The 21,209-nt window shown below is 38.8% G+C and overlaps 1 protein-coding gene across 1 annotated transcript; it reads right to left on the reverse strand.

Annotated features, from left to right (window-relative positions):
- Nucleotides 1-1,960: 1,960 nt before the first annotated feature.
- slc13a5a (solute carrier family 13 member 5a) lies at nucleotides 1,961-19,220 on the reverse strand. The gene is made up of 13 exons (XM_041951574.1): nucleotides 19,107-19,220; nucleotides 14,006-14,134; nucleotides 13,039-13,175; nucleotides 12,145-12,377; nucleotides 10,270-10,419; nucleotides 9,954-10,137; nucleotides 9,446-9,568; nucleotides 9,014-9,226; nucleotides 4,044-4,147; nucleotides 3,832-3,953; nucleotides 2,707-2,868; nucleotides 2,185-2,322; nucleotides 1,961-2,089 (listed from the first exon to the last, which is right to left on the reverse strand). Exons 1-13 carry the CDS (start codon nucleotides 19,218-19,220, stop codon nucleotides 1,961-1,963), a joined length of 1,938 nt encoding a protein of 645 aa, XP_041807508.1.
- Nucleotides 19,221-21,209: the final 1,989 nt, after the last annotated feature.

Here is a 21,209-nt window from a genome sequence, read left to right on the forward strand (position 1 = left end):
CAGGAGTTCGTAGAGACCAAAAAACAGAGCTAAAAGAGAGTGAATGTTGGACTACATTCATCAGGTGACACAAACACTACTCCAAGTGAATGATCATGTCTGTGTCTGCTGGATGTAGAAGTAGGCAGCTATTTGCTACCATGTAAGACACAGCTATTTCATAAGATGATAAAATGCCACTTGAGTTCACAGCTTGTTCTTATAGTTGCACCTTCAGTATTATGTTTAAGATGAGAACTGGGTTTGGTTTGGAATAAGAAAAAGCACATGATATATATCTACAAAGCTTTGTATTACTTACACTATTACTGCTTTAATTATACAAAGGTTAATGGTTCTTGAAAGATACATTTTTATTAACACCAGATACAACTGTTAGTAACAAGATGGTACAAAATTCTGAAGGTTACATATGTACAGTACACATTCATTCACTTACTTACATGCAACTAAATAAAAACTTGTTTAAATAGAGAAACAATACAAAACATTCAGTATATTTTCTAATTACTTCAAATAAATCCAATTCACAGGGATAAGAGTTGCTCTTTGTTCTTCTCGTATCTTTTGGAAAGTTTCCTGATCAGTAAAGTCCATTCACAGATCTGGAGTTAGTTTCCCAAATAACATCTACAAATAAAAACACCACCAAAGAACAAACAATTAGACAAAAGGCTACAAGAGTCTGACGATTATTAACCTTTTTTACACCGTTTTGTGGTGAAGGTTTCAGATATTAGACTTTATTTACCTCAGCAGAAGAGTGCCAGGTATATTTTTTAGTCAGGCCTATGTTAGAGACAGGCCTTTATTTCTAATTTTCCCTAACTAAAGGATCTCATACTTCCCCCACCAGTGGCTACTGGAAAGCTTTTAATTTTTAGCTGTGAAAATACAGTCCATAACCTGCAGATATTTTGTTGACAATGATATTAAACAGAGCAACCAAATGCATCTGTTGTTCACATTCTGAAAGCTGAAAACAGAAAACGTTTGCCAATTGATTCTAAAGAAATTCTACTCTGTTGACACTGTCAATGACTAACAATCGCTTACACTTACACTGCTGTTTTTTTCAAACTGCTGTTACCTCAACTCAGATGTTTCACGTTAAAACAAAAAACAAATCAATGGATGTATTTCTCACCTTTGTGCAAAATAGAAGTGTTTTTTTTTGTTAATCATTGGCTGCTTTAATGATAAGCTGCTGTAACTGATACACAACACTTCCTGGGCCGATTAAAATCTTAAATCTTAAAATATTCCGGCAGCTCACTGCTATTCAACACAAACATACAGAGTAACAGATGAGCAGCGCTTGCCTCACCTGAGAGGGACTAACATGGTCAAAAATTGTTAGTCCCATGTAGATGACTGATTGATCAAAATTAACAGCAAAGTAGAGATGACTAGAATTAATTAGTAGATAATAACAGCATTGGTGTTGAAAAGAATGGTGAGTATGACATGGCTCTGTTGACATTATACAAACTTAATCATGGAAATGTTTTTTTTTTTTTTTGCCTGGTCTATATCAGGCTGGTCATGGGTATTATTTGAGATTTGACAATTGTGGTATTATTGGTGTTATTTAAATACCAAATTTCATTTAAGAGTTGATGGTATGCCTCTGACTACAGCGCTGGAGTTTTCAGCTACTACAAATTAACAAAGGGGGCTGCTAACAGGATTTTGAAAACAACATCTTACATCGATAGGTCATTTGCTGGAGCTTACAGCCAGAGTTGACAACACAAGCTTTGGGAAAAACACTCTACAGCAGTGGTGAGAAGGTCCAAACGTCAAGACAATGTTTTTGGTGGCTCAGAACCAGCAGTCACAACCTCCAGCATGAATACAGAAAACAAAATCCCTTTTGGGAAACTTCACCACAACACCCAGAGTTGAGTGAAGAAGCCTGAAAATGTTGACAAAACAAAGAGACGGCAGGTTGCTGCTCCTACACAGGTACAGTGGTGTTGGCCCATGAAGGGAATGAGTCCAGGCTAAACATGACGCGACCCCAACTGTTGATGGCCAGACTAATGCAGCCGATCCCAATGATGTTCATAACCACGCCTGCTCTAGCCTGCAGGGGGCACAAAGGAGGAGGAGGAAGAGGTTATTATGACTTCATGGGTCTGAACAGTCCTTTTTTTCTGTCCTAACAAAAGCAGTACTCACCATGTCGGACACTTTGAGCAAACCATAGGAGAAGACAATGGCATTGGGCGGTGTGGCCACAGGTAGCATAAAGGCGAAGGAGGCACTGAGGGTGCAGGGGATCATCACGTACAGAGGGTTCAAGCTTATAGACTGGGACTGGGGCAGGACACATACAGAAAAACACCTTTCCTTCAGCAGATGTCAATATACAGACACAAAACAGCATTTTGTGTCCTGAGACAAAATGCAAAATCACAAGAGAAGAAATCAGTAAAACAGCAGTGTTACAGCTTCTTAAATTTCTAATTAAATAATTCCTCCTCTGTTTCTGTTTTTAACACAAATACTGTTCTCATTCTCTTATTAATTCCTCTACTTTGTTGTTTTTTGTATCGCTGTTGAGGTTTAACATTTGCAGGAAGTGCAGTTAATTAAAAATTAATGATAAAAATGTCCTACTAAAAGAGATATGTTCATGTTGACTGACAGTTACAACCTAAATATAATGCATGTATCGTATGTGTCTGTGTGTTTTGATACCATGGAGGCCAGGATAGGCAGGAAGAGCGTTGCCGTGGCGACATTGCTGGCACACTCGGTGAAGGTGGCAATAAGGAGGCAGAGGATGATGGCGATGGCCCAGGGAGGGATGGAGTGGAGCGGTGTCATCTGAGTGCCGAGCCAGCGGGACAGACCTGACTCCTGACAACACACACACACACACGCATGCAAAATACATTATACCATGTTATCATGAAGAAAACAAAACGAAAGCATGTGTTGTCTGCTGCAGCGCAGAGTCTGAAATATGAAAAGCCTTTTTCTGGCTGGCAGGTGTGCACTTTCCAAAAAAGTTCTTTCTTTCAGAAAAAATTTCTTACTCACCAGAAATATTCTAAATTTCCAAAAAAATGTTGCTACTCGCAAAAATGTCCGCACTTACGAAATATGTCCTTGAGGTATATGATCAGACCAATCTAATATCAAATATATGTTAGATCAAGTATGATCAGGGGTAAACTGATGTTTAAATGTAGACCACTTTTAGTTGTGGTATGTGAGGCCATGTAAGGTCAGGTCAGGAAAAGGAAAACCAGAGGTGGTAAAGTTTATAGAGGGGCTATTAGGACGTAAACCTCTCAAAGAGATAGATATAGATTGACGCAAAGGAAAACATTCCTCAGTGGCACATATGCCCAGAACATGATCTGGTTTTTGAGTTAGGAAAGGTATGGGTGGAGTAAGACAAAACACCATGCTATATATTGTGATGTCTGTATGTTAAGGGCAGAGTCTTCTGATCTGACCCTGAAGCTCTCTCGGATGGCCGGAATCTGATCTGATACTGCTTGTTAATAAAGGTCTCTTCAACTCAAGCTTGTATCCGTGGAGTTCTTCCTACATCATCATCATACCACTGCTTGGCAGGACCTGGCTGATAAACTTCATCCTCATTCATTTTGTTGTTTCTAAAATGATCCAACTTTCCGAATATATCCTCACTTTCCTAAAGTTCTTTCCCATTGTCCAAATTTGTCCTAACTTTGCAAAATATGTGCTCATTTTCCAAAAAGTTCTTATTCTAAGATGTCCTCATTTTACAAAAATATCTGTACTTCATCTCACAATAGATATTCTTTCACACACACACACACGCACACACACCTCGCTGCCTTTGGCCAAAGCAAAACCTCCTCCAAGCAGAAGGACAATGTTCCAGGGCATCTTCTTCTGAGTCACCTGCCAGGTGAGCAAAGGAGGGGCAGGGCCTCGTGACACCTGGGACTCTGATTGGATAAAAATAAAATTTAAAACACACACAAAAATGAATGTACTCTGTCTTCTCCCTCTTCTCTGTGGATGTGTGTGTGTGTTACCTGTGTCAGAGCTCCTCCAGAAGCAGAGGAAGTGTGGCGGTTCAGAGGGAAGAACAAACAGTAAAACAGCAACGAACAGAGAGACGGTAGCATCAGTGACAAACCTGCAGACAGGAAAAGAAAGAAAGGGAATTTTTTCATTCTCAAGGGATAAGGATCAGCTCGACCGTGTAATAAAGTGACTGTATGTGTAATTACCAACTCTTTAAAATGTTGGCAAATAAAATCCTCCACATCAAACCTCACTTCCTGTATTCTGTAAGTATTCTGCCATTATTTACACAGATCTCCTGCCAAATCTCCACATGGTGCAACACTGACCGCTCAGTTCATGAATGGGGATTTCACCACATAGTACTTGTATTTGCATACACCCAACGACCAAAAGTACTGGAAATTTCCAGATCCACCCCATGTGCTCTTTCTCTTTCAAACCTTTTTGGGGGCTATCATTGAAAAAAAGGGTTTCAGGGAATTTTCACCTGCAGTCACTCGATGAAATATTTAGAATAAATGTTAGATTTCAACCAACAAACTGACAGATGTTATCATGTGAGTTTCATTATTTCCTGACATTTTAAAACTAAACAATTTTTTTGATTCATTTAATAATCATCTGTTGCAACTCGAGTAAAAACAGCTTTAAGAGTTGACATGCTTCTGCTTCTTTTTTTAAATTTTTCCGTATGTTTGGTTTTGTCAAATTCATTACACAGAGTCTGAGTCAGATGAGTCATGTCTGCATTACATACAAAAATGTACAGATTTTTTTTTTAAAAGAAATACTGATTGAGCTCCAATCCATGGTCTCTATTAAGGATACTTTCAAACCTGCAGTAACTGTTTTTCTGACCACTTGTTAACAAGTAGTTGCTTAATTACACATCCTGCAGTTACGGAGCAACATGATAATTCATTTGAAGTCATGTTTGTGTCGCCTGATGAATGTAAGTCCCATATTCACTCTCTTTTGGCTCTGTTTGTGGTCTCTACCAACTCTAAATGTTAAATGCTCCACTACGCTCACCAGCTAGTCTCTGGGTCTGTTTGTTGTTTGCTGCTGATCAGGTAGTGTTTTTTTGTTTTGTTTTGTTTTTGTACAGATTTTTCTTTGAAAACGACCCTATGAAAGGAGTGAGAGTGAACCAGAACAGTAAAGCTGTGTCTGGACAGATAAACAATAAGCTGGAGCTCACTGTGAAGCTGAGGGGAGCTGCAGATTTAGTTGATAATTCTCTAAAGGTTCAAAACTACCAGAGACTCCCAACACACTGTCATACTGTTAAGGGCAGGTTTATGCTATTTAGCCGTTTAGTTCCAGTTGAAGGATTATTATTTTTTGGTAAATGGAGGGACATCAGCTGAAGTGTGGTACGATCAGTTGTCCAACTGCATGTCTGAGCTTCACTATCAACCTGTGCAATCAGGAAACATGTTGAAATCATCTGTTTGTGCAAACTACAGGTCCAAGGTGAATGATACCCCCCCCACCCACTTCTTCAACACCAGGCCAGGATATCATGCAGCTGAGTCCTGCTGCCTTGTTTTTTAGGGTTAGGTGAAAGAAGCATCACACTCAGCTGCACCTCAAACTGACTGTTGTGACTTATGCATGAGACAGAGATGATAAATTGTCTGAGTCTTTATGTAAAAAGGTGCATGTCTGAAAGGGCTTTAAGTTAACAGCAGATCAGACACTATCTGCATTTCTGAAAGAGCAGCAATGTTGACAATATATAATAACCCTTGAATTCAGTTTTCAGTCTGATTCCTTGAGAATAAAATTACTGTGGTGGACTTTAACTGCAGCTGTTTGCTTACACTGCTAACTGTAGCTGCCATTAGCTAGTTAGCTTAGTTAGCTAGCAGTCCTATAAATTAGCTGACTGGGCGCTCTGAACAAAGGGAGAGCATTGGACTAGTAAGTAATATTAGCTGGTTTGCTTGTGCTGTTGCACTTGCTTAGTGTTTAGCTGTGTTAGCAAAAGTTGTCATTTGATAGTTGTTGATAATAAGTAATGTGATTGTAACAATATACAGCTGTGTGTGTAAGCTACAGTGAGTCACTATTGCCTCTTGGTACAAAGTAGTATTACGAGACGATGGGACAGGGTTAGCGGGTTAGCATGCTAACGTCAGTAGATGTAGCACAATACATAGATGTCTTTGACAAATGGTCAAAACCTTTTTCAAATTGATTTTTTCATGTTTTAAAGTTCTGATATTAAAGAGTGTCAGGAAAGAAAATTGTCAGAAATTCTGTATTTTTCCTCTTTTCTGAGAAAGGGAGTGATGGCTTTTTGTTCCAGATTGCTGTTGAAGGGCTGTCCTGATGTGCTCTTGTCTCGTATTTAAAAACAAACATGACATCCAACAGGACAAAGACATCTGTCAGGACAAACAGATCAATGGATGACGTCCTCTGCTGGTCTTGTGACCTAGCTGGCAGTTTATGAATGAGTGAGTATTGATAAGAAAGCAGGTGATAGGTAGGAGGGCGGAGCCAGGTGAGACAAGCACTGACAGGTCTGAGAATTAAAACCTTCACCCAGTTATTCTACAGCCTTAGATTTCCTTTTTGTGGTGGGTTTGATTGGAATGGACCTCATATGGGTGAACTGTAGTTCGTCTTCCTGCACAGTTAGGATGAGATGTTTGCAAACACTGGTCAGCTTCCTTTTTTGGCCGATTAGTAATCAAAATATATGAACATTACAAAAGACGTAACAGGGGTAGAAAACCTGTAGCCTGCTGGCCATATATGACCTGCGAGGCAATTCATAGATACAAAAGAAAACAACTAATTTTTTTTACCTAAAATAATAAAACAAAAAATAGTAGACTAACACGTTCTTCTGAGTGGTCCATGAACACAACACGCACATCGTGGCTGACATGACATCACTGCATTACATCGACTGTCAAGAAAACAAAAGGATGCAGAATGTTGTGCTTTCTAAAGACAAATGGACAAAGATAATTTTTTTAATTAAAATTGTGGTAAGTGCAACTGGAAAGAGGTAACCTTGTATTTTCCTGCTCTGCAAGAACAAAAACCTGCTCTGACACCTGAATACGCTGGTGAGTGTGATTTTTTTCAGCCATTTGAGAGGTTTAAGGACATGAAAAGTAAACAAAAGGAAGCGAATGAATTTGCCACACTCTTTAATGTGGAACCAGGTAATGTATCTGACAAAAATGAAATCATTGAGCTGCAAAGCAAAGACCTACTACTGTGAGCAGTACTTTTCTGAACACTCTTGCAAGGACTCGGTTATGCTCAAGGCTGACTGACCCAAATCTGGAAAACCAGCTGCAAGTAGCATCATCATCATCACTACCATTTGCCATCAGATGCCTCGCCAAAGAGAAGCACATCCAGTCAACGCAGAGGCTAGTGTGATATATATATGTTCAGTAATTCAGTAATTCAGTCAAAGAATGTTACAAAAATTGAACTGGCCCTTGACAGGAAAAAGTTTCCTGCCCCTGATTTAAACTAAACTTGATGTTCAGTCAAAACTCAAAGATAACGTGTGGAGAGACTTGTGACAGGTTCACTTCAAATCAGTGATTTAAATAATCAGAATAATGGCAGCCTATGTGACTTGCAGCCCGATGAAGTGTACAATTCATGCAGCGACAGTGAGCAGCTCAGAACCACAGGTCACGCCCTCAGCTGTTGACGTGACACTAAAGTTTACAGTTTGTACTCAGGAAACGTTTCCTCTGTTTGTTCTTCACCTCTGATTCCTGTGTGTTCAGGGATTTTGCCCCGAGGCAAGGTCTGCTTTAAACAGCCGTTTGAGTTCATTCAGTCCTCTGAACTCGAACTTTTTTCCACTTTACATTAATGCACGACCAGCGCTGAACATGCATACGCACACACACACACACACACAATGATTGAATCTGGTGCCACAGAGACTCTGTGCAGATATTTAAACACAGAGGAAACTAATACACAGATCTTCAGCCCTGTCAGTGGAAAAGTTAGAAAACCAGAAATCTAAATGAAAAGTCTCTGTTTTCGTTTTTTAGCATTGATTCATGAGAAATGAACAGCAGCCTGATTATCTTGGTCAGAGTCCATGATAATCTTAATCCATGATGAGTCTTCTCTGTATCCACTTTTATCGTCATAGTTACTGACTTAGACTTAGCCTGAGTTGATACAGCTCATTTATTACCATGACATTTTAGTCACAGTGGTAAGCATCTGTTTAGCAAAACTTCCTGATGAAGGTACCTCAAGAAACCTTGAGACAAACAAATTATTCTGTCTGCTGCAACATAAAAATGTTTCTAAAGTTGCACCAGTTTGCCAGAAATAAGAAATGTCTTAATTTAACTTATACATTCATGTTCAGTGTGTTGGGTTTAGTGGCATCTAGTGATGAGGTTGCAGATTACAGCGAACTGAACACCCCTTGTCTCGCCATCCCCTACAGTGGCCACTAAAAATGTGAATGAAAAACGCCAAACACAAGAGTTTGGTTTGTCGGTTCTGTGCCACTGTAGAAACATGGTGGTGCAACATTGCGGACTCTGTCGAAGAGGTCCCACTCCCTCTGTAGATATAAAGGACTTACTCTGTAACGAATACACAGCTATTTTCAGGTGATTACACACTGATTAGAACATACTTATCAATATTATATTTCATTTGTCAGCAGATCCCCTTAAATCTTACACACTGGACCTTCAACCAAAAATAATAAAATTATGTTTTTCTTTCTTCTCCCACTAATCATCTCATGACTACTCAGATTTATGAGGTGGCCCTTTTGAGGGGCTGGGAACCAATGGACTTAACGAGCTAACTGGACATAAAGTCGTGCAAACCAGCTCCACCTTGAGCAGCGACAACAGTAAAATGCTGCTTTAACATTGACACATTGACGTATGTGACACAATAAATAACATAAGAACAACAGTATATACGTGTGCGCTATTTTTTTGGTACTTACTCAGCCTTGGAGTTGAAGACGTGGGTGGCCCAGCCATCCATGAAGCGTGGGTCTCGTGTGAACCACAGCAACACCATCAGGCTGAAGAGTGCCAACACATTGACCTCTCCATAGCTCATTGGTCCTAAACGCCGATGCTCCTCCCTGATCACTTCAAACGCTGCTTGCTCCTTCTCCGACTGGACCGCCCCACAACCCCACGTCCTCCGCAGGCTGCAATGAAGGAAAATCAAAATGTGGATGTTTGAACATTCAAGTATAGGACAGTTTTGGAAATGCGGTCTTAAAGTGAAAATAAGACCATCATCTGCAAGAAACTTTTAAATTTCACAAAGTAATCAGTAACAGCTGTGCAACTTTGCCTTGACACACATGCAGGAAGGTCAAAGTGACACTGACTGTTTGTTTGCGTGCTTTGGTGAAGCGACTCACTTGCAGCCGATGTAGAGGAACTGCAACCAGAACCAGGCCAGGGTCAGCGTCAGCACCATGGTGGGGAAGGCGAACGCAAACCAGGATGCAAAGTTGATCACGTCACCGTTCTGAGGGAAGAGCCTATGAGAGAGAACAAGAACAAGAGCTCAAATACTATGAAACCGTCCAAATGCTAGTTTTGAAGGGAATTTCCTAATCAAAGAATAAGTAAACAAGATTATGAATCTGACCAAACATTCAATGACCGGCGTGCTTTGGTACTGCCAAGAAGTAGCACAGGCAGACATTTTATAGCAGTAAAACAGTAAAAAAAAGCTTTGCAGCCCTACATGAAAGTTTTCATTACCTGTACTTCTAAAACATTTTACCCAGCACCAGAAAAGGTTAAGCATGCAGCCTTATGTATGACAGTATATGTGCTGATGATGAGTAATTCTGAGAAATTGTCAGTTTTCTTTGTTTGTGGAGCAGTTATTTCCATCTGTGTTTGTATGCTAGCACTCACTGGCTCATCTGGCCAATCAGAACCAGGTTGGGTCCGGTTCCGGTCAGAGTGGCGATGCCTCCAATGCTAGCAGCGTAGCACACACAGAGCAGGAGTCCTTTACTCATCCTCTTCCTCTCCTCCTCCTCATTGCTCAGCTCCTCCAACTCCATCTGATAGCAGACATTCTCCACGGAAACGACCACTACCAAAGAAATTTTGTAGAGATTTTAATGGACTGATTTGCACATCTTAATTCTGATCATTTTCCAGATTAGGTATCAGTTTTTAGATGGATAGAGAGATTTTCCACAGTAAAGCTCCTCTGTGGACTCACCAGGCCCACTGCTGGTGCAGTCTGATGGAGGTTTGTCCTGTGGTGTAGGTTTGACAGTTTCCTGTCTGTCCATCTGAGCCTCTGACTTTGTCACTTGTAGGTTCCTGATATTCTCTGAGTTGCCTTCTGTTATGGTTACCCCATTCAGACCTGGAAGGAAACATTCAAAAGTTCAACGTCAGTCTAGAGAAAAACTTTGGAACTTACTATATCCATAGAATTTTCAAGTCACTTTCACTGAATGATTAATTGGCCCTTAAGTGTAATCTTATTGAAAAAAGCTTTCCTTTTAACCAGGCTAGCCAAATGACATTATGGATGGCAAGGTCAGTCACACACTAAATACTATTAGATGGATTGCTATGTTACATTCATGTTCCCCAGAGGATGAATCCTACTGAATCCTGAATGAATCCTATTGACACTAGTGATGCCCAGACTTTTCCTGTTGTGCCATCTGCAGTTCAAAGTTTTGACTTATTCTGTGAAACGTTTTATCATCTACATGAAGGATCTGCACAAAATCTTGTACAAACATTGACAGTTCCCAGAGGATGGAACCTTTTGACTTTGGTCATCCATTGACTTTTGACATTGAGTGAAATTTCTCAATATCTATTGGATAGTTTGCCATGAAATTTGTTTCTGACATTCACGTTCCTTTCAGGATGAATTGTTATCACTTACACTTTTCATCTAGTACTACAATCAGTTCAAAATTTGGTCCACTACTTTGGTTTTTGTCAAAGAAAGACTGAAAGTATAGTCATTTCATCTTGTCACTCTGTCTCTGGTAGCAGGCTTTTCCTGGACATTTAAAGCACTTACAACCACCTTGACTTTAGATGTGGTTGGGCAACATGTCATAGAGACATATTTATTTTAAGCATCCGAGATCTTAAGACTCAATTGCAGCAGGACCTTGACAAGACTTGAAATCAAATGCTTGGGACTCAACTTGGACTTGTAGTTTGATGATTTGACTGCAACAACGTCTATTTCCTGGGATGCATTATGAAGATTGTGTACTGTCAGCCTCTGACCACTGAGACTCCACCTACTGCCCGTCATCGGGTCAGCCAGTGAACCTGCCTGTGTTTGTCAACCCTATCACCAAACAAGAGCATTATGTTCATTACAGATGTTTTTATATCCATCGCCAAAGCCTTGCTTTGCACAATATTTGCACATGGAAACTACAGCATGGTTATTGTTACAAAAATACTGTGGTCACATTTTTAAAAAAGGTGAACATTAACTGCAGGTCTGTGACAGAAAATGAACTGTATTATCTCTATCTACATGAAAGTCTGACACAGTACATGCCCATCTGTCCCAACAGCCACACCCTTGCTTTCCTCCTTTCTACGGAGAGGAATCACTACGTTCTGTATTGGTGCTGAATAACTAATGATTCACTCAATGCGGATGCAGCTCCTTGTGGAACTGGGCTATTTTTTTTTTTCTAAATTAGGATTTCTGCCCTATATGGGTCAAGTAAGGGTCAGATAAGCATGTTGGTTGCGTAAGTCAAGTACATTATGTATGTATGGGACATGACATACGTGGTGAAAGTTGAGTATGTTACATAAGTTAAGAAAATTCAACTTTGGTTTTGCACAAGACATGAACCACAGTCTCCTGGGTGATGGTCCTGTGTTTGAACCATTCATCCACCCTGACCTCCTCCATATGTGAACTTTTTGCCTCTCTACTTTTTGTCCTTTACTCTCATCATTAATTCCCTGCTGGTACTTCATCTTCATACACACATATACTCTTCACGCCTAAGGTAAGGTAAAACATGACACTGACACACTATCCTCCAGCGGGTCTATAGACGCTTTGACACGAGTCCAAGCTGCTCCAGCTTACCGTTCTCCAGGATGTTTGGAGTAGCAGTTTGCGGGACACTGCCGGTTTTCTCCTCATGTTCCATGTGTAGAACGACACTCTTTCTCTGGCTCTTAGAGGAGGGTTCAGCGTCTACGTTGCAGTTCAGCTGATCCAGGATGGCCTGGACAATGGGTACCATCATGGCAGTGGTGGCCGTGTTGCTGATCCACATGGACAGGAAGGCTGTCACCCCCATGAATCCCAGCATCAACCTGAGAGAGGTTGTCAAAAATATGATGATGCTACAAGAATCCTCATCAACAAATGCCCAGAGAACCAGAGACAGGACCAGAGGATTTTTAAAACAGTCACAGTGACCAACAACTGTGTACATATTTGTTTTGTTGTGTTAAGATAGACTTGAAAGAACGCATGACCCTAGAAAACACACCTGTTTTCACTGGCATCTTGCTGAAATTTGAATTTTATGTGCTACATCTATGAATCCATGCTTCATGAAATTTGTAACTGAAATTTGGTTCAGACATTGATCAACTCCAGAAGACGAATTCTAACTGCTTTGGTGATCCCCTGACTTTTCACCTAGCACTGCCAAGAGGTACAGATTTTCACTTGACCACCACTTCATTCATGGCAGAATTCCCTTTAAAACTAATTCCTGTCAGCCTTTCAGATAAATCTGAACATTTGCATGCTTGGACGAAGAACATTGTAGCAAACAGGACAATAAATGCTACACATTGAAATATAGAAAGATATATTTGACTATGACTGAGTTTTCAGCTTTCTTACATACTTTTATTTCTTTTAACATGTTTTGAAAAGTAAAAATATGTGTTTTAATGCATTCATTGTGTGATTTTATTATGAGATTATGTGGTGCAGTCCAGTGCAGGAGACCAGGTGACTCACAGGGCAGGTCGGACCCCGACCAGCAGCAGCACCCTGAGCGCGATGCGTTTGTGGAGGTTCCAGTGCTCCACGGCCACGGCCACCATCAGTCCCCCCACAAACAGCATGTTAGTGTCCTTCAGGTACTGCATACACACCTGAACAACACAGTTTACAGGACAATTAATGTCAACACTTCAATTCTGTTTTGGCAGTTGCATTTTCTTAAATCTATTTTAAGTCAAGAATAATAGAATAGAACAGCAACATCACTGCAAAGCACCACAACATCCACATCGCAAACATTACATATTATTGATTATGGCAGCAAAAAAACACAAGATTTGCCAAACAAATTCAGGTCTTCAACACTGAGGACGAAATTTTCTCCTCCAGACTTAGTTTCTCTGGTAAAAACAGTGATCATTGGTCAAGGAATAATTTACTGTCTGAGGTGCATTTTCTTGTCCGAGTTAACACAATACATTATTAATCTTTATTATCATAAATTACAGAAATAGTTCAATATTAACCTCAACTTCAGACATTGATTTCATGAGAGCATGAATAGAAACCATCTTTTTTTTATACTGCAAAACAATATACATTATTGTTCCTTCTTTGATTTGTTTGGGGAATTTTCTTTCCAGATCTTCTGCATCATCACTGGAGTCAAAAAAAAAAAAAAAAAAAAAAATAGGAATCTTTAATAACCTCTAATTCCAATAACTCCAAAATGTATATTCTATAAATTAACACTTGTTATAGTTGACAAACAATGCTAACTGGCATTCAACCTTTGTTGTGTTTGCTATATGATGTGATTAAGTTACCTTTAATTTAAAGGCATTTATCAGGTTAATTTGTCTACCTAATGTAAAACATACACACTACATCTACAGCGTTAGTACTAGAAAGACTGTATGACACTGCAGTGGTTGTAGTACCAGCTGTAGTACAGTGAGTGTGTGCGTGTGTCCAGTCTTACGTCTCTGGACTCCATGATGCCGAGGACGGGGAACAGGATGGTCGGCAGCAGTGCTGTCACCGGCAGGGGCAACACCTCAGTGCACCAGTACACCGCCATGAGGGCTATGACATAAGCACAGGCCGCCTCCTGCACACGGGCGTGCGCGCGCGGGCGCGCACACACACACACACACACAGACACACACACACACACACTTTATGAATCATAGAATAGGTTCCTGATTCCACTACATTTCATTCTTCTAATCTTTACAGGGTACAAATGGGCAAAGAAAACCTGCACTAGTGCTCAATGCAGAAAAATGTCCTCTGTGACTGTAATACAGTATTATTAGATTTTAGATTATTATTACTCATTTCTGGGATTTTACTGTTGTTGCTGGTTGAAGTGAGCTCACTTTAAACTATTTTGTATACGACTGAACTAATGATTATTAAGATTAATTATTGGACTACTGGATTAATCTTCTGATTATTTTGTAACAATTTTCTGCACTACTTAATTAATTGATTGATTGTTGGGTTTAAACAATCACCAAAGTGACACCTTCATAATATTTGTTTTGTTCAACCAACATTCCAAACCTTACAGTTATTAAAAATACATTAAAAATGTGAAAATAATCTTCACATTTAAGAACCACGAAAAGTTTTTACATGAAAAATATAAACGATGATCAAAATCATCTAATTAATTAATCAACTTCTCACAGCTTTTTTACTAAAACATCATATTTTATAAACTCTTCATATGTAATTTGTACAGTAATTAGTTAGTAACTAGCTGTCAGATAAATGAAGTGATGTAATGTATAATATTTACCTTTGAGATGTTGTTTAAAGTAGCATGGAAATAAAAGACCAAAGTAAAGTACATATTCCTCAAATTTGCACTTGATTACAGCATTTAAGTCAATGTACTTTTACAATGCACATTTCGTCACTGCAAGGCAGAAATAGATTCAAAATATATCTTCGTTACATTTTCTTGATTTATTAATTAATTGTTTGGTCTATAAAATCTCAGAAAATAATAAAAAACTTCCATCACATTTTCTTATATTTAAAGCTGTAATTCTACCAGGCTGCTTAGATAAACCTTTAAGTTATCAAACACTTTAATCTTGAATGTGAGAGCAGACTAAAGTAGCACTTCTGATCTGATTTAGCTGATATAAAGGGTGTAAGAGGGTTGTATTAAAGTTTAAAGGTGTTCTGACGTCAGCATTGTTCCTTCAAGTTCTTTCATCGTGTGAGTCAGTCCGAAGCTTTGAAAAGATAAAGACTCTCTGTCTCATCTGTATTCAAACCACGGTGTTGTTATGTAATCTACAAAACTCCAGAAACAAAAGCTGTTTTTGTAGAAAGTGGGAGAAGTGTTGATACAGCCTCGTGCTGTGAGCTCTCAGCTTAAATCTCACTGTCTGTCAACCGTGTGCACGGAGATTTACAACCTGCCTGGTCACCTGACAGCTTATGTTCATTCACCTGCTGGACTCCAGAATCCAGCTGGGACGATGAAGAGTGAAAGTTCTCATAACCAACAGGACTCGCTGAGAAAGATGATAAAAAAAGAGCTGGAACATCGCTGTGTGCTGGGCCTCTACATGTAAACTCTTATTGTTTACTTAAATGTACTACAAGGAGCTTTAGCTGGCAATGAAACAAGCAAACGACACCATCAGCAGGAAGATTTCAGCAATTTCTATATGTTTATTTTTAATCTTTCACGTTCACATTGTCAGCAGGTCTGATTCTATACACTTTCCCAGGTGAGTCATATATTAGCCAGTTTAATGGCAGCAGGAGGATATTTTTCTTTGGAGAATTTTATTTTTTGATGTTAGATTTTGTGGTCATGGTTGATACCAGCGCTGATAACTTTAGCTTTATCAATCATATCCCTGCTGAGCAAGCAAATCTGTTAGTTGCAGGCTACCGTGTAAGGTAGGTGTATGAACGATGCTGTTGTTATGCAATAGTTAATCATCTTGCACAGCCACAAATAGATACATCACCTCATCGCTATGTATCCTGCAAACAGCTGTGATTAAAAAAGAAAAATAGAATTAAAAATAAATTACATCTGTACTGTCACTCACTTCCAAAACACATGCATGCACTAGCCAGACTAAGAGATATATACTGCACATTTTAGTATATTTCAGCTGCTGATGGTATATTTTGTTGTTTATTGTTTATTGTTTTAGTATATTTTTATTGTCTTTATATATTTTCATTTCTGGTATATTTTTATTGAATTTACGCATATTTTTACTTTATGTTCGTTTATTTTATTCTAGTATCTTTATTTAATTTATTATCTCTCTCATTATCTTGTTTCTAACATGGGGGTTGCAAATTTCATTGACATGTTATGGTCAATGACAATAAAGGCAATCTTGAATCGTGAATCTTGAATCTACGAAAAGAGGCAGTGGAACACTACCGCTGTTGTCCACAGGGGGCGCCAAAATCAACACAAAATGAGTAAAATAAGTAAGTTAAAAGTAATAATACCTCTACATTTCAATAATACCTCTACATTTCAGAGGTAAATTGTGTACTATTTACTCCACTACATTTGTCCAGCAGCTTTAGTTACACGTTTCTTTTCGTATTACATTTTTTATACCCTTCTTGTCCAGTGAAAACGACATATCTATATATGTTGATGTTGAATCTAGCCAACAGTATATAAAGTTGATAAAATGAGCTCAACTGTCAACAGCAGTAAAATGCAACATACACATTAATGCAGCAGTGATATTAATCCAAGGAACATTTTACTGCACAGTGATTACTTTTACTTTCCAAATTTAAGTACATGTTGCTGATAACACTTACATACTTTGACAGAACTAAGGTTTTGAATATAGGACTTTTAGTTGAAGTAAAGCATTTTTACACTGTGGTATTAGTGCTTTTATTGAAGAGAAGCATCTGAATACTTCTTCCACCACTGGAAAAAAGATGGTGGCCTTGGTTAAATATTGTAAACCTACCACCCCGACCGCCTCTCTACAACTTCTCTGGACTGGACATCAACCAGCAACACTTCCTCCAAAGTATTTTGTAGTATATAAAGCACGTGTGAAGCTGCATGTGAGAACACAGGGAGGACAGTAAAACAATGAAGTGAAACACACAAAGGCTGCTGGGAGGCTGCTGAGCTGATGACAAAAACCGACACCGTCTCTGTTTATCTTAACTTTCATTCACGTACAGACAAAGACACCTGTAGAGACTTACTCACACACACACACACACACACACACACCTGCTGTGAGGATGAATCTATGAAGTGTGGATTTCTGGGAAAACTTACTGGAGCCTTTACTGAACAGAAACTGCAGCAGAAAAGGTTCCTGGAATGTTTTTTTTAATACTTTTTTAATGACCAGTGATGGAATGTAACCAAGCATATTTACTCAAGTACTGTATTTCAGTACAATTTTGAGGTACTTTGCTTGAGTCGTTCCATTTTATGTCACTTTCTGCTTCTAGTCCTACTACACTTTACTTTAATTCTAGTGTATTATTATACATTATTATTAACTACCCAGCAGTATATAAAGTAGTTCAAATCAGCTCCACCTCTACCAGCTGCAACATAATGCATGATGAACACATCAATGCATCAATAATTGTAATCCAATAACATTATATTAGTGTGAAATGGGCCATTCTGCATAATGACAACTTTTACTTTTGGTACTTTGATGCTAATACTTTTGTACTTTTCCTTAAGTAAAGTTTTGACTCACCGGACTTCTTCTTGTAACAGAGTATTTCTACACTGTAGAAGTCGAGAAATACAAATATAAATAAAATAGAATAATTTTTTTGAAAAAATGAGAGAGTGAGAGCTTCTTCCACTACTTTGCATTAGGGAGTGAAAAATGCAGATTAAAGCTGCTTTGGATTGGGGCATGTTCAGTGTTGTGATGTTTTCTTTTCCAAACAATTTCTCAGTAACTTAAGAGAGTGAACTTTTAAACCATCTGGACTCTGTTTGTCAATCAGTGACAGAAAGCTGTGAACGCAACCTGTTGGCCATCTCGACAAATGGAGGGAAATCAGAAAGAACAAGCCGCTCAGAACTCGGACTAGTTAATCTGATCATTCTGATGAACCAGCAGACCAGTTTAAATGAGGAGTTAGGAGTAAACTGGTAAATCTATCTGGTCTCACAATGTTCAGTAGCAGTGGTAGAATGTCACCAAATATATTTCCCCAAGTACTGTGCATATGTACACCTTTGAAGCACTTGTACCTCAGTATTTCTTTTTTCTGCTTTGTTATAATTCTACTAATTTCAGAGGAAAAATTGTACTTTTTTTATTGTGCCACTGTCATTAGTTACAAGATACTGCAGATTCACATTATTAATACAGAATATAATCAACTAATACATTCCAGTGAATTAGTATAGTTTAAGTACATGCTAAAGTACAACAGTACATATACTGTAAAGTAATTCAAATTAGAATAGCTCCGCATTCACCAGCTGCCACATTAAAGAGATGAACACATGAATGCATAAAAAATTGCAATCAGTAATATAATATATGATATTCTGGAATGGCCCATTTTGCATCATGAGGACTTTTGCATTCGGTGTTTAAACCGCAGTGAAAGGTCCAGTGTGTAGGAGGGGGGTCTGCTGGCAGAAATGGAACATAATATTCAGTGGTCTGTTTTCACTAGTGTATAATCACCTCTTAGAGGTAGGTTAGACCTCTTTAAACAAAATGACCATGGTTATTATTTAGTAAACTGGCTGTTTAAAATGCATAGTGTTAATCAAACGCCAACTGGTGTACATTGACATCAGTGTTCAGTTAGCTGGTCTTTTAGGGTGGCTAGTGCTCAGTAAACTGGTAAATTGAAATGGTAAGAGTTTTATAAGCAGGTAAGTTGTAAGTGGTCATTCCTCAATGAACTGATTATTTAAACTAGTCTATAAACGTGTCAGTGATCTGGTCAGTGAACTGGTCATTGATCTGGTTAGTAAACTGGTCTGTGATCTGTTAGTAAAGTGGTCAGTGATCTGGTCAGTAAACTGGTCAGTAAACTGGCCAGTGAACTGGTCTCACCGTGGTGCTGACAGCGAGCGGCAGCAGGATGAACGGGCTGCAGACGAGGATGACGATGCCCTTCAACCTCCAGACCTGCCGCAACATTTTCACTCGCAGGGGAAGAACCGACATGGTCGATGATGGTGATGAAGAAGAAGATGAACAAGATGATGATGACGACGAGTGAGTCTAAATGACTGTCAGAGAACAACTGTATCAACGAGACTCTCCTCTCTCCTTACTGCTCACACTCTGCCTGCAGCCCTATTTCTCTCTCTCTCCCTCTCTCTCTCTCTCTCTCTCTCTCTCCCTCTCTCTCTAACACATTTGTGATGCATTTCACAGTCGACAAAATAAATATTAACTTTATGTGAGTTACTACACACACGCACTGTGTCCCTGCAGACTTACCTAAATTATCTGCAGAGTAAACACAGAGGAGGAAATCAGATCTCCTGCATGTGTCGGACTGAACTTTTATCTCCAGGAAGACAGTTGAAGTTCACAGTTCGTACTGAGGCAGAAACGTCTACTGTAAGATGATGATCATGAATATTCGAAACTGCAACTGCTAACCTGAAGCACTGAGTTACTACATGCTTTGTAGTCACAACAGTAGGAAGACATTCAAGTAACTTTAGGGACTGTTTTATAATCAGAAAAGATCATTTCAAATCAAACTTGACACCTGCACAAAGTCAAGAGTGCATTTCAAGTCTTGCTACTGAAGTTCAGATCCTGAGGTCTGATTTTTTAAGTACAAATCTAACAATATTTGCTTTAGAACAACTGTGATAATAATGAACGAACAATAATACACCTATATATACACAATAATTTACTCTCTGCCAGGTCTGTGCACAGGATCAATAAAATCAGATCTAATCAACAAACTAATAACCCTAACCTTTTTAACGAGGCTGTGGCTGCTTTGACAGAAAAAGCTTGAAGAGGACATTACAGCTTAAGAAGCCAAAACTTTTGTACCAAACATGCTTGATATACACAGTGAAATTAACTTTATAAGGACCATAAATATACTATATCTATGTATGTAGTATAATAAAATATGCATACATACTCAATGGAAATTGAACAAGATAAGATAAAACTTTATTTATCCCCAGTCGGGGAAATTTGGGCAGCATGTGATAGCAGTGGGAAGAAATATAGCAGCAGAGGTAGAGAACATTCGAAAAAAAACCAACATAAAAAGTAGACTAAAGGTACATATTATACAATGATCCATGCAATGAATGAAACAGATGGAAAAGAAGTTAATGAAAGCACAGGGTACTGTGAAAAGTGAAAAAAGAGATGAGAGAGACTCTGGAAACCTTTCATCCAACATTACAACACTACAGTATCAAATGTAGTTTTATTCCGTATGGAACTCATATCCATTTGATTTTTTCACAACAAAAAGCACAAAACGCAGGTAATCTTTGATTGAACTGTTTGGTTGAACCTTTGTCCTCGCTGACTTTGAAAGTAAAGGTAAGTACATTATTTCTAGCTAACGTTCCAGTGATCAGCTTAGTCCTTTAAACCCGGATATATTCTCAATGACTGATCTGCTGCTTCTTCACTGAAGTCTCACTTCACATTCAGGTGAAGTGAGACTTCAGTTTATCCTCTGCTGTCACCCAGTGGACAAATGAGGGTCTGTATTTCATTTCATTCTTTTTCATCCTTTTCTTTTTTTTTTTTTTTTTAAGAAAAAACACACATTAATGAACATTTCTGCACATGCCAGTGTGAACTAGCTGGTGTACTCTTTGCTGCAGTCCTTTGGCATGATGTGCTAAAACCAATGAAGGGACAGATTAAGAAATACAAACACAGGACAGTTTAACGCCAACATGACAACAAAAGCAACGAAATCAGCAAAATCACAAAACAGCAAAGCGACAGGGAGAATCCACACGTTGATGCCAGTACAGCGACCACAAGCAGCCATACAATGCAGTGCTACAGAATATCCAGAGCTGTACTGTTATTAATCACTTTTCTCAGCCACATAGAGCAATGAGACATCATGCAACATGTTAACAATCAATAGTGTTAATCTTAGTAAGATTCGAATGTCAATTGTTTAAAAGTTGATAAAATGATAATCAC

The sequence above is a fragment of the Chelmon rostratus genome, chromosome 14, assembly GCF_017976325.1.
Source record: "Chelmon rostratus isolate fCheRos1 chromosome 14, fCheRos1.pri, whole genome shotgun sequence".
Lineage (NCBI taxonomy): Eukaryota > Metazoa > Chordata > Actinopteri > Chaetodontiformes > Chaetodontidae > Chelmon > Chelmon rostratus.